The sequence below is a fragment of the Lepidochelys kempii genome, chromosome 15 (assembly GCF_965140285.1).
Source record: "Lepidochelys kempii isolate rLepKem1 chromosome 15, rLepKem1.hap1, whole genome shotgun sequence".
Classification (NCBI taxonomy): Eukaryota; Metazoa; Chordata; order Testudines; family Cheloniidae; genus Lepidochelys; species Lepidochelys kempii.
The window spans coordinates 12,408,043-12,422,880 of NC_136394.1; the positions used below are offsets into that span (position 1 = coordinate 12,408,043).

General features: G+C 41.3%; 2 protein-coding genes across 3 annotated transcripts in view; one reads left to right on the top strand and one right to left on the bottom strand.

Moving 5' to 3' along the window:
* GNAZ (G protein subunit alpha z) overlaps positions 1 to 11,596 on the top strand; it is a 146,658-nt gene extending 135,062 nt beyond the window's left edge. For both annotated transcript variants that reach the window (XM_073312842.2, XM_073312843.2), the window contains exon 3: positions 9,553 to 11,596. In XM_073312842.2, coding sequence (XP_073168943.1) covers positions 9,553 to 9,897 — 345 coding nt within the window. In that variant the 3' untranslated portion in view covers positions 9,898 to 11,596. The remainder of the gene's footprint in view (positions 1 to 9,552) is intronic.
* The window catches only part of RSPH14 (radial spoke head 14 homolog), a 211,804-nt gene that overhangs the window by 168,581 nt on the left and 28,385 nt on the right, over positions 1 to 14,838 (bottom strand). The window lies entirely within an intron of this gene.

Sequence of the window (14,838 nt, forward strand, 5' to 3'; positions counted from 1 at the left end):
ATCACAGTATACATTTCTCAAAATTCATACGGTTAGGCCTCGCTAAACATTTTTGTAAAAAGTGTCTGCTTTCCTTAGGAAAATTTTGATTTTATCTTAAAATCAAAATTGAAATATTTTAACCAAAAACCAAAATATTTTAACTTAGAGATGCTGCTGCAGTGTTTCATGAGAGTTGCAGTATGGTTGCCTCATGTCCCTGTTCTTCTCCATGGGCAGGCTCCTCAGTTGGATTCCCTCTCCCATGCTGAATTGTGACCAAGGAACTCCCAGGATGTATTGCCTTTCCTCACTGGGAAAGACGATTGTGGTGCGTCATGTGAGGTATCATATCCATGAGCCCAATCTATAGAGGAGAACGGGAGTATGAGGTATCTGAACTACAGTTTTATGACTAGCTCCACATATCATATATTTGTATTATGAATATTTGGAGTTTCATTAAGAGTTCAGAGCCTGTTTTAATCCTGACTATCTAACCATATTGTAAATGTTCAAGAAACAAATTAGCCACCCTGTAGCCAAGATTACATCAAACTAGCATCTTGTGTTTACACATCCACTCTAGACCTGGACATCAGGCACTTGCATATAAGTATGCATTTAGGTGTTCTTTGATCCTGTTCAATAAGACAAGTATGGCTATTTGTGTGTATATACCCAAACTACTCCAGCTCCCCATGCTGGAGAGAGATTACATAAAAATTGATGATATTTTAGTGTGGCTAGTGGCTTTTTTTCTTTATCTCAGAAAACACAAGGAGATAAAAAATAAATTCTGCTTTCAAATGGAATGTGGAATATTTTCTTGTTCAAATACCGTGGAAATACAGTATGCTTCCAAACCTGATGGGTTTCTATTTGACTTTATTATAAAATGTTTAACTCCTGTAGTTGTAAGGGATTTTTACCCACTTTCTCTCATTTTCCTCTAACTGCTTTTTCTCATTTGCTGCTTCATTTTCTGGGTTGTTTTTTTTTTTTTTAACATTTGTCACTCCTTTTTTCCCCATCTTCTCAGTTTCTTCATCCTTCATCTGTTCTTTTTATTTCAGTTCTTTTTCTGGCTGCCTTTTTGTGTCTGTTTTGCTGCCACTCATTTTTCATTTCTTTTACTTGCCATAGCCATTTTTCTCAGATAAAGAGGAAAAAAGGGGAGTCCTAAACTAAACTCCTAAATTATTTTCCAGTCTCTCCTCCTGTGCAATTTTTTTTGTCTATCATTTTATTTCCAGCTGTAGCATCCTAAATAAAACACTCCTCATCAGCTGTACCCAACAACCCAGATCTCAGTCAGAGCACTACAACTGAGGCAAGCCTGAAACTGAAAAAACTCAAAGCATATTCTGTGAGCTCAAAAACAGTTCTTAGGAGATAGTGGAAACACAGAACCCTTGTCATTTTCAAGACACTGCAATTGTAGTATGGCACTAATTAGGATCCAGATGCCTCATGCTCTGGATGAAGAGCATGTACTTTATGATGAGGAATCTGCACTTGCCTCTCTAGCAACCAAAGATGTGTGCATTACCCCTGATTGGTGGACAAAGTATTTTTTTCTGGGCTGCTTATCAGCCCATGCCTCACCAGGAAGATGAAAGATGTCCAAATGCCAGTGCTTCTGATAGAAACATTTGAAGGGAACAACGGGGACACTTTTAACACCCAGTGAACTGAACTGCAGTAAATAAATTTTAGATGGTACAGAATTTAAATAATGACAGTTTGCTAAGAAATAGAGACCATTTTTAGAGGCACTTGGCAATGCTGCAATAATTTTTGCTTCAGTGGGGTTGTACCAGGGCAAATAAAGCAGAAGCCCTAATTTAAGACAAGATACATTTGGCAAGCATTATCCCAGTCTTGGAATAATTTTCCTATCATGCTAGCCAATGAAGCATAGTAGAACACTTTGATTCACATCTTTGAGGAACAAGTTCTCAGATCTGTTCAGCTGCCTCCTGTTGTGAATACCTGTAATCACCAGCAGAGGAGCGCGGCAGAAGACATCTCCCCTCTCCTGTGGAAGAAACTCTCAGACTTTCTCTGCTCCATCACTACCAGAGACCTCCTATTACTACTCCCTGCCCCTCAACTTGTGTGTGACATCACTAGAGAATAAAATTCTGGTAGCCAAGGGAGACAATGAGAAGACACTTGAGGCATCCTCCCCTCTCACACATACATACACAGTGATTGCCACTAAGAATACACACAACATGTCCTGTCTTCTCCAATCCATTCTAGCATATTTTTACACCAGATCCACCCTTACAAGGGCTACCAACTAAACGCTCTGGACAAAAGTATGATACGACACTCAGCCTTGGAATTTGACTATCTGGAGGCAGAGTTCTTTAAGGGACTTTGGACAAAAATATCCCCTACCTGCCAAACCCAAACTATTCCTGGGGTTGGAAAATGTCACCAAGATGTTTCCTTCTTTGTAGCCAATTTATTAACCACATCTTGACACAAAGATCTGGTCGTAAATTGGGCATAAGATTTGGATAGGAACATATCACTGCTTAAATAAATAGAACTGCTACTGAGAGTTATTGACTTCAGTTCACTTTACACAGGTCGTGGGTACATATACAGTGAACTGCTCCGAAAGGTAATACTTAACACCTTTCCAGTTGTTCAGAATGAAATCACATATTGCTGTGGCTCTGTCTACACTTTCTTGAACATTTCACAGCAGTTATAAGTCTAATAAGATACAAAATACTGAGGATTCTTGGGATGTTTTCAAGTCTTAACACAAAGCACTTTCTTATCTAAATTACAATAATTTGAGATCTTGTAAAATGGGGTTTTGAATTGTACTTCTTCATCTTCCCTTTTAATGATATGAGGATTTTCTATTTTAAACTTGAGGGAGGAAGAAGGATTTTTGGGATATCTAAGGATTGGATTTTTTTCGGGAGGATTATACATGACTAATCTAGTATTGACTGAAATTAAGTTACTGGGTTAGTTGAGAAATATTGTCATATGTGGGGATTCTAGTGCGGATTCCTGTATCCAATTCTTATCTATCTCTTCTATTATTATCATGATATTATATGGCTGGAAAAACACCTCTGCCTTTGTGTATCCATTTTCTTTCTTTGCTCTGTCATTATTTCTATTAAGAAATATCAGTAAAGAGTATTCAAAAATAAGAAAAAGATTGGAATGACTCCTTGGTGATATGTTAAGATTAATTGATGGTGCTTCTTTACCAGCTCTAAGTGGGAAGGATGGCCTGTACAATACCACAATGACTTTGTTAAAAGATGCTCTTGTCTTCTAAAAAGAGAACACTGAAAATATCAGAGGTGGGCAAATGCTTGAAGATTTGTGATGCCCACTTCAACTCTAAAATTATTTAAAATTCCTCAACACATATAAAGAGACCTTGACTGTAAACTTGAAATCTTTTATAAATTCTTGTCTGATCTTATGATTTTGAAATCTCAGCAAACAGTTTTAGACAATATTTTTTCACTGAGAGTCTCACTATGTGAAATTTAATGGTGTGTCACTATCAAGTGTGGTGGTGGTACACACATAATGGTTGGAGTCTGAAGGCTTTTGATGTTGAATAAAAAACATTGAACTTTTAAGACCAAAAGAGCCGACTAAAGTTTTGAGATTGAAATCCCAATAAAACTTTTTACAGGAATTAGTACCTAATCTGCAACGTGTTGGAAAGAAATGTCCTTTAGTGTAAATATCTGTAAGCGTGAGACTTCTTTCTGTCTTCTTTTTGGACAATATTTAGTTGAAATATTGACAGCTGCTAGAACAATTTTCTTCTCTGCACAAAAAAACGTATGTTACAAAGGAGAAGGTCCTTTCTGGCACACAACTTTCCAATAGCAATTGGCACCATGGACAGCTCCATCTGCCATTTATCTACAGGGGGACATCCCCATGTGGATTAGTTAAACCCCTGTAAGTTAATTAAACCAAAGTTAATTAAACTAAATCAAATTAAGGCAACTTTAATTCGGAATGAGGGTTTTCACACCACAGTTTAATGCGGTTTAACTAATCCACTTAAAATACAGATCTTTAGTTAATTCATATTAATTTTCTATGATGTCCCCATATAAACAGCCTTTATTTTTCAAAGCAACAATATGTGGGAGAACAGTGTGCAGAAGAAGGGTAAAATATGGCCCACAATTTCTAACAGATGTTTCAATCCAACGTTAGTTTTCTTAGGTCCTCTTCGGGGACTGTTACCTTCTTGTGCTGAAGGGGCTTGCCTGTTCCAATGATCGGAGAACTATGCTGTTGGGAGCTTCATGCTCCTGGTAGGGTCTCCCAAGGCAAACAGGTCTGAGGGGAGGTCCAGACAAAGCATGGTCCAATCCCTCAAGTCCTCAACAGCGGATCAGGTGGAAAAGGATCTTCAGATCTTAACAGCTGTGAAAGCGGATGAAGGCTGCAGCAAATTGGAGATCTCCAATTGTTGCAGACTTTCCCTGCCCCAGACCTCCAACTTGTCGTGATTGTGTGGTTGCTGTAAGCGCACCAGCTTCCCCATGTTAAAAGAAATCATGTGCAGGCTTCACCAGTGGGAAATAATATCTTTCCAGCCTTCCAAGTTGTGTGGCAACAGACTAGTGGTGATAGGGACAGGATTAGTGAATCTGGCACTCCCTAGCCACGAATCTGCATGTAGGTGGTGGTAGTTATATGGTCGTCTGGCACCTGGACTGAGACGGGGTGCAATTTGGCAGCTACTATCACAATTGAGCAGTCCTCTTTAGGATTCCCTCTGCTCACCCCACATGGGGAGAGGGCTAGAAAAGGTGCCCAAAACCTAGGCTGTCTCACCCAATCCTGGCTGGATTACCGCGTCCAGTGGGATCACTCTGCCTGCTGTCAAAGCTATAAAAAGACAGTGACTTTTGCTAGATGCAATGTTCGCACCCTGATGTATAACAAATATAATGCATGACTGGAAAAAAGAACTGCTAACGTTGCCAGGGAGCTTGCAAGATATAACATCAACGTCGCTCCCCTTAGTGAGACAAGGTGCCCAGATGAAGATCAACTGAGAGAAGAAGGTGGAAGCTACACCTTTTTCTGGAAAGGGAAATCTGCAAAGGGGCAGGCGCATTCATGGTGTCAGTTTTGCAATTAGGAATAAGTTTGTCAGTCAGTTTACAGAATTTCCTGTAGGAATCAATGAATGTCATATGATTCTTCATCTTAAGTTCAGCAATAACCAGTCTACTGCTGTCATCAGTGCATATGCCCCAACACTCGATGCTGTCAGGGATATCAAGGAACAATTCTATACAGATCTTGACAGAGTCTTGACCAACATTCCCAAGGAGGACAAGATCATGCTCCTCGGAGATTTTGACGCTAGAGTCAGGCATGAATCGGATCTCTGGAATGGCTCTATCGGAAAAGAAGGAGTAGGAAAGGCCAACTCCAATGGCATCCTCCTCCTGAGCAAATATGTAGAACATGGCCTGGTCATCACAAACATCCTCTTCAGACAAAGTGAGACGTATAAGACAACCTGGAGACACCCTTGCCCCAGGCATTGGCACCTTCTGGAGATCGGAAGGATGTCCTCATCATGAGGGCCATGCATGGAACCGATGACTGATGGACAGACCATTGCCTTGTTAGATCTACCATGAATTTCCAGATCGCCTCATGGCATTGCAAGCAGGCAAAAACAGTACAAAACAAATTCAACATCAAGTCCCTTGAAGATATAGTGACTTGGGAGAAAATTCAACAGTGTCTCCAAGAGAGGTTCAGTGCTATGCCTACAGTTGATGATGATAATGAAAATTTCTAGAAAGGATTAAAGACTGCCATTCTCTTGGCATATGCTGAGTTCATTGGCTATGTCACCCACCATCACCAAGATTGATTTGATGAGAATGATGCTGAGATTCAGGGTCTGCTCGACCAGAAAAGAAAAGCTCATTGCTATGGCAAAATGACATATTACACCAGCAGAAGAAAGAGTCATACAAGCAACTCAAGGCTGAAGCCCAAAGGAAAATCTATGACATCAAAAATAAATGGTAGTGAGAAAAAGCCAAGGAGATTGAGCTTTTTGCTGATAAACATGACATAAGGAGCTTTTTTCCGGCAGTAAGGACCATTTATGGTCCCCGCTCCCGTAGTCCCACACCACTCTGAGCCCAAGATGGGTTGACATATTTTAAGGACGTCCAAAGCCAGATGGAAGGAGCATTTTGAGTTACTCTTGAACCATGAGTCAACTGTCTCTGATGCCACTATTGAATCTATACCTCAACGACATGAAAGACAATCTCTTGCTGACCTCCTTGTCCTGGAAGAAGCAACACAAGCCATTATGCAAACCAAGAACAATAAAGCAGCAGCTGGCATGCCAGCTGAAGTCTATAAGTTTGAAGGTAAAGAACTGGTAAGTAAGCTCCACAAACTTTTTCTTCATATCTGGTATAATGAGAAGATTCCAGAAGACTTGAGAAATGCCAACATTGTTACAATCTTTAAGAAAGGAGATAAGTCGGAGTGTGGAAATTATTGAGGCATTGCCTGGCTATCTACAGCAGGGAAAATGTTTGCCTGTATCCTCTTAAACCAATTACTTCCCTTGCTGAGAAAATATTGTCAGAATCTCAGTGCAATTTTAGACCAACTGACGGGACAACTGTCATGATCTTCATTGCCAGCCAAATCCAGGAAAAGTCTCGGGAGCAAAATCAGGGCCTGTACATGGCCTTCATTGATTTGACAAAGGCCTTCGACTCAGTCAATCGCGAAGCCCTATGGAAGGTGCTGGCCAGATTTGGCTGCCCTCCAAAATTTATTAAGGTCCTAAGGCTTCTCCATGATCAGATGAATGCCACTGTTCTCTGTCATGGCCTTGAGACTGACCCTTTCATCATCAAAACTGGGGTTAAGCAAGGATGCATTATTACCCCAACCCTGTTCTCCCATCTATTTAGCAGTCATTTTAGTGCTAGTTAAAGACTGCGTCCCCAGTGGAGTTGACATTCAATACAGAATGGATGGACGGCTTTTTAATCTTTGACATCTCCGCTCGAAGCCTAAAGTCCTCAAGGTGTCCATTACTGATCTTCAGTATGCTGATGACTCTGCTATCCTCGCACACACTGAGAATGATCTTCAGTCCACACTGTATTTTTTTGCACAAGCTTACCAAAGCCTAGGACTCTCAGTCAATACTGAGAACACTAAAGTGCTCTGTCAGCCTTCTTCATGCCTTGCACATGACCCACCACAAATCACTATCGAGGGACAGACTTTGGAGACAGTCGAGCACTTTTGCTACCTCGGTAGCCAACTTTCTCAAAATGCAAAAATTGACAGTGAGATCCAGCACAGGATCTAGTGCGCAAGTGCTTCCTTTGCAAAATTGCTCTGATGCGTTTTCACAGACCATGACCTGTGGCAGGACACCAAGATCCAGGTCTGTAAGACAACTATTATTCAAACATTCCTTTATGGATGCAAAACCTGGGTGACCTATCGACAGCACTTCAAGAGTCTGGAGAGGTACCACCAACGATGCCTCCCATAGGTGCAGGAACTACGGGTATGGGGAGTGCTGCAGCACCCCCATATTTTACATGGGGCTCTGCTCCCAGGCCCACATGTGGGGTCCCAGCCCCATGCCTGGGGCTCTGCTTCTGGCTCCCAACATGGGGTTCTGGCTGCTACCCTCATGCCGGGGGCTACACCCCGGCTCTGCACACAAGTTCCCAGCTTCCACCCTGCACCTCGGGCTCTGCTCCCGGCCCCACATGTGGGGTCCCAGCTGCTGGCCCTGCACCCACCCCCAACCTTGGCCCCCTTACCTCTGTCTGGGTTCCCCCCTCCTGTAGACATGGCCCTGCTCCTGGACCCAGCTTGCGGGGGTGGATGGACAGGGGTAATGGGGCTGGCTTTTAGCACCCCCACTAGTAAAAGTGTTCCAGCGCCACTGATGCCTCCGGAAGATCCTTCGCATCAAATGGAAAGATCGCTGCACTAACGCCAGCCTCCTCACTGAAGTCAGTGTCACCAGCATTGAAGCAATGATCTTCATTCAGCAACTCCACTGGACTGAACATTGTGTGTGGATGCTAGACTTTCGCCTCCCAAAACAAGTCCTCTAGTCTCAGCTCACCCATGCTCAGAGATCCCGTGGTAGTCAGAGGAAACGCTACAAAGGCACACTGAAAGCGTATTTCAAGAAAACTGATGTGGATGGACATCACAAGGTGGGAGGAACAAGCCATCAACTGACCCCAGTGTGCCACATCCTCCATCAGGCAGTAGCTCGCTTTGAGGAAAAGCACCTTGCCCTCAAAGCTGAAAAGGAAGGAAAAAGAAAGAACTTTTTCCCAGCAGGCATCTGGCCTGCCAGGAAATGTCTATACTTACTGCGGGTGGATCTGTGGTTCCAGGATCGGACTCCTGAGACATCTCAGGACCCATAGTAAATCTGTGGTAGAGATCATCCTTGAATCGAGGGATCGCTGATGATGATGACTCAATTGGTATTTCCAAAATAAACGGTTCCTGTCAGTCACTTCAACGTGTTGTCAATGGTAGTTATTAGTTTAGAGTGGCAAGTGGAAGATCAGAGGTGTCTACTAAACCCTTTTAGCCAAATTCTGTCTTCATTTTGAGTTGCCCCTTCTGTCTGAGAATGGATTTGGCCATCTGGAGGAAAATATACTTTTTCATATATATCTTTCCAAAGTTACTATTATTAAATGGGAAAGGAAATACAGGAGAAAAAGGGATCAATTCAAAAATGAAGTAAAATTGCATAATTTATATATACAACTTGTCAAAGCTTCAAGACGAGACAATACTACATAGATATAACATGTTAGGTTGGGGATACCTGTAACAAAACCGGTGAAGACATACATAAATAGGAAGAGGAAGGGAGGAATGGACCAGGTGGAAAGGGGGAAAGAGAAGAGGTTTGGCGGAATGGAGGTCTGGCATTCTTTGAGCCATTTCAACATTTTTTATTCAAATATATCTAGAAACAGTGTCCAAATTTCTTTGGATTCATATAATTTATCCTTACAACAATAAGCTATTCTTTCTTTGGCTGCTAACTCAGACAGGTGTGAATTCCACTGCTTTATTCTGGCCATAAACCTACTCTTCTATTTTTGTAAAATTATGTGCTTGTTGGTCATTGCAGCCCAAAAAATGTGTTTGCAATGCTAGCCTGATTGTGGAAAACAGTGAAGTACTACAGCAGCTGTTCTTAAAAACTTCAGTCTGACTTTGCCTCACAGTTACCGATTATTAAAAAAAATTAAATCAAACTAAATGAAGCTGTAATCTATAGTGAACTGTAATATGTCAACTTAAGTGAATTAAGGTTCCTGAAAATTCATCCTAAGGTAAGATGTACAGTCAGACAGGAAGCAGGAATGAGAAACAGATAAGAACATTCTAAACAAAAGGGAGTTGTTCACTAACAGCTGTGATTATGTATTTCTATGTATTTTATATAGTTTTGTTCACAAACTGTTGCTGACATTGTTGGTTCCTTCCTTGCAGAGTCGGATGGCAGAGAGTCTGCGTCTCTTTGACTCCATTTGCAACAACAACTGGTTTATCAACACTTCCCTCATCCTCTTTCTGAATAAGAAAGATCTTCTGGCAGAAAAAATCCGACGCATCCCGCTAACAGTCTGCTTTCCTGAGTACAAGGGCCAAAACACTTACGAGGAGGCAGCAGTCTACATCCAACGCCAATTTGAGGACTTGAATCGCAACAAGGAGACCAAGGAGATTTATTCGCACTTCACCTGTGCCACTGATACCAGTAATATCCAATTTGTCTTTGATGCGGTGACAGATGTCATCATTCAGAACAATCTCAAATATATTGGCCTCTGCTAAAAATCTATGGGCCTCAGTCTGTTTTCCTGAGGTGACACAAAAGGGTCTTACCACCTCCATTTGTGGCGGAAACAATGGGGTAGTACTTGAAGCCCAAGGAGAGGAAGGGGGAAAGCTGAATTATGTTCACAGCCCCCACACATCCCTCTTATCCCCGCCACAAACATTTTTTTTCAAAAATACATGTTTTGCAGGGTGCAAAGGCTCCAAAAAAAAGTTGAGGTGTAACTATGTGGAAATGTTATCACCACAGTCACCGCTGGCTCATTCTGTTTGTTTCATTTCATTTTCCTCAGATGGCAGAGCTACCATATTCTGTGTAAGAAATAATACTTCATCCAACTGTCCTAAAATCCATTTTACTGCGAGGAAGATGCAGAGCTGTTGAATGGGAAATGGGCCTGCCTTGCAGTTTTTTTTTCTAGGAGAAGAGCTAGTTCCAATCTAAAGGCAACAGAACAGGAGAATTTCAGTAGAGTCTTCCTTACAGCTGTACAGAAGGAAAACGTATCCACCATACTGTCACACACACACACACACACACAGTATATACACACACATCATGTAAAGAGATGCACACAACTCGCAGCATATACTATTTACACACTTCTGCTCTGCTTCATTATGTCATGGACACCTTTCCTGTTAAAGGAATTGTTGGTACAGAACTGTTCTATGATTTCTAGCCTGACCTTTAGCCCTTTCTTCAAAGCTTCAAAATATGCAGCAAGAGTAGATGAATGAAATAACTAATTAAAACTAGGCCAAATCAAGGTCAGTGTTTCTTCTACCAGTGAGGAATTTTATACATCAAGAGTCTTCTTTACATCTTTTTTTGCCAAGTCTTGTGGTGTTTCACAAAAAAACAAACAAAAAAAAAAACCCTGAAAGTCAAAAAAAGCTGTGTTCTTTTTTTTAAACACAGACACAATCAAAAAAATTTAAAAAATCACAAGGTAATTTTTTAAACTATCGTTTTAGTGTCTGGATTGCTGAGTGTGAAAGTTGCCAATGGACATTCTGCTCCATTGCTCCAAAGAAATTCTGGGAAATACAGTGATATCGTAAAAACCTTCCCAGGGAGCTGGAGCCAATGAAACTGTGTATTATATAGCCTTTAAAGTCTTTTTTGTTGTTTTTTATTTAAAAAATGTGATGTATTATTAGAAGGTTAACAGATGAGCGATATGAACAATAACTAAATGTCTTGATATTTGAATTTAATAATTTAAATTATTTGCAGTTTAGTGAAATTAAAGAAACAGAAGAGATGCATTCCTTAGTTCCAGGTTTCATCTCGTACAGAAATACTACTGGATATAGTACTGTTTCAGCGAAATTATGGCATATTTGAATGTCAGACGAGCTCTGTGGGACTATACTGGAAAATCTCACATGGATCAAATGGGCCTAAATCTCTGGTCATTTGATTCTTTACCCCCCACCCCCTTCCATAGAAAAGACTTCTTACAGACTTCAGTGTAAAGTCAATGTGTAAATATACATTCAAGAATTGTAAAGCACATTCACACACACTATGGAAAATCTCCTCTCTTCCTTTGTTCCCCACATGTACCAAGATTAGTGTGAGAATTCTCAGCCAAGGGCTCTAAGAAATTTAAAAGAAAAAAAGTTAATTATACCATCAAAGTTAAAGGTTGTCCACATTAAGAAAATAAATAATCAGAATGATACTGAACTGGTCCACAGTGTGTTCATTTATTGATATTACAATTTAATAGTTTGCACAATTGAATGATGTTTCTAAATCTTTTTGCCAGACTGCAGAATTTTGTTCATTTGCTACAAACCTCTTTTCACAGTTCATCCACCAAGATTAAGGATAATCTTAGTGTACAGCAAAAATTGTATCTAAAGCCTCAAATTACTTCAGAGAGGATGTTTTTTCCTCTGACAAAACCACCACAAAATTCAATAGGATTCCTCAGAAAAGGGCCAGTAGTAACTCTAAGAGGGGTACTGCAGTTCAAGATTGAGATGGAGCTCTGTGGAGGAAACTTCCATGACACCCACCTGCATTGCCTGGCTCTAGGTGGTGCTTTCACAAGCCTCATGTTCAGCAATATATGTCTATATATAGGTATGTATATAGCCAAGATTTTTAAAAATTCATGCCTAAAATTAGGCTTCTAAATTCATACTTAGGGGCCTGAAGAAGTGGCCTGATTTTTCAAAAGTGCCGAGCTCTCAGCAATTCTCACTAATATCAACAGGTACTGCTGGTTGCCTAATACGTTTGAAAATCAGGCCATTTATTTAGGGATCTCAATATGGATTTAAGAGCATCCATTTTTCAAAATGCTGGCCATATATGAAGGATTTTTCAATGAAGCCCAGGTGATTTAGTCACAAAAGTCCCATTGAAAATTTCAAAAATTTGCCCTTAGGCTCTTTGGAAATCTCATCCATCTACAATAACACAAACAAAGATAACAAGGCACACGCCACTCACCGAAAACCATAAAAATATGGAAGGAAGAAGTTAAGGGAAGTCTTCAGAATTCATTGTCACATTCAAATAATCTACAATGGTGTCAATAACATACTCTTACATTTTACAAAACATTCACTTCTACTTCCAACAGTTACCAAAAAGCAATATATACCACACCTTCACCTAGGCTGCACTCTAATGCAAAACATTATCTCCAACTTCATGCCCTCTTGTATCAAGAAAGTGGCACACCTGGCTGCCACACATTCCCCATGAGTAACATTATTCTACCTTAGTACTGCAGAGATTGTCATTAAGGTTTTGCTGTCACTCTTTTGGTATGAATTGATGAGCATATAAATGAACGGACAAAGGTTCTGATGCTAACTCCCACCTGCTAAACTGTTTTCAGGCAAAACAGCCACAAGAGTGAAATAGTAGTAATTGATTTCCATAACTCACAAAGGTAAACAGTCCAGTGTTAGAGAGGAAAAACTTCCTAGATACATTGGCCCAATCTACCATGTGCTCACTCAAAGATAAAAGAGTTTTTAGCTGTGAAGGATTCAATGCTTGGAGCCCAGGGCAAAAAGAGCAACATAATCTAGCTGTACTGCTGTCCAGACAAGCAATACAAACCAATAATGTGACCTGAAGGCACGACAGCTGCTGCAGCTCTAGTATGGAGCTTTTCCTTCTTCCTTTCTCTAATCATTAAAGTTATTGGAAAGATTAGTTGCTGGAAAGATCTTAGATAAAGAACATCCTTAGAGGTAAAGTCTGGTTTGACTTGCAATGTTTCAGCCTTGTTTATCACATTTAAGATCAGCTGTGGAAATAATAATTTCACTGTGCACTCCTTTCTTATTCTAAGTGCTTGGGGGAATTTGAAGCCCTTTGATTTGCCTCTATACATGTCACCATGTGTGCATCCAAAGTCACACCTTTCCCATCTCTTATTTAAGAACCTACTCTCTTTTAAGGGAGTCAGAAACATCTAAATTCAGGCTTCATCTTAGCGTATGAGCAACGTGCCTCAGATTGCACAGAACCAGGATTCATCACAAAATTTGGTCTGCTGGTTGGCTAGGATTTCTTTAAGCAACATGGCGGCACAGTCTAATAGGAATTTGAGATTGCTATATGGACTACAGTACATTCAAAGGCAATGGTCTGAGTTCAGAGCAAATATTTTTCAACAGCACTGGGAGGGTACAAAAGTAGTCAAATGGCATATGGCAGGGGTGGCCAAACTGTGGCTCACGAGCCACATGTGGCTCTTTTACAATTAAAGTGCAGCTCGCAGAGCCCACCATGCCCCCCATTCTCTGCCTACCAGACTGGCAGGGGGGAGCTCATGGCTTCTGCTCTGCAGTGGGGTGGTGGGGCTTGGGGCAGTCCTGAGCATCGGCAGGCATGCCCAGCCCTGGAGGTTATGAAGATTATTGTATGTGGCTCAGAGGCTCAGCAAGTTTGGCTACCCCTGGTATATGGGCATCACTGTCTCAAGTTATAAACTAACAGTGGGATTTTCAAAAGCACTCAGCACTGCCCTAAATCAATTATGAGAAAATCCCTCTCAAGTATTCAAGGTGCTGACTTGTTATGGTTCCTATCAACTATAAATGCCAATGTTTGATAATATTATAATGCATAAGTGCAAGATCCTCTAAATTAGTGATACCCAGACCTCAGTGGTTCAGGAACAAAATTAGTGATCAATGTTACCTAAAAGAGCCACAGTAGTATGAATTCATTGTTTCATTTACTATAGTACTATATATTCATATTTAAACAGTATGACAGGGAAAATATTTAGTTTATAGTTATATTTATTATATACTTACAGCAAAATGATTAATCAGGTATTATTTTATCAACTTCAGTTGGTTAATAACATAGAAAAAGCATCTTGACTAGTTAATAACTTAGATTGGTTAATAATTAAATCACACAGTATTTTAATATCATGTACTGCAAAGAGCCGCAGGAAACACATTAATGACTGTCAGTATCACTGTTCTAGACTTAGTCCACTGGTGAAAGTACTTGCCCAGGGGTGGGCAAACTTTTTGGCCTGAGGGCCACATCGGGGTTCCAAAACTGTATGGAGGGCCAGGTAGGGAAGGCTGTGCCTCCCCAAACAGGCTGGCCCCCGCTCCCTATCCGCCTGCTCCCACTTCCCGCCCCTGACTGCCCCCCTCAGAACCTCCGACCCATCGAACCCCCTCTGCTCCTTGTCCCCTGACCACCCCCACCCAGGACCCCGCCCCCTATCCAACCCCCCCTGCTCCCTGTCTGTCCCGACCCTATCCACAGCCCCGCCCCGACAGGCCCCCTGGGACTCCCACACCTATCCAACCCCCCCCGTTCCCCGTCTCCTGACCGCCCTCCCCCAGAACCTCTGCCCCATCCAACTGCCCCCTGGGACCTCTTGCCCCTTATCCAACCCCCCCGTCCTCTTACCATGCGGCTTAGAGCAGCAT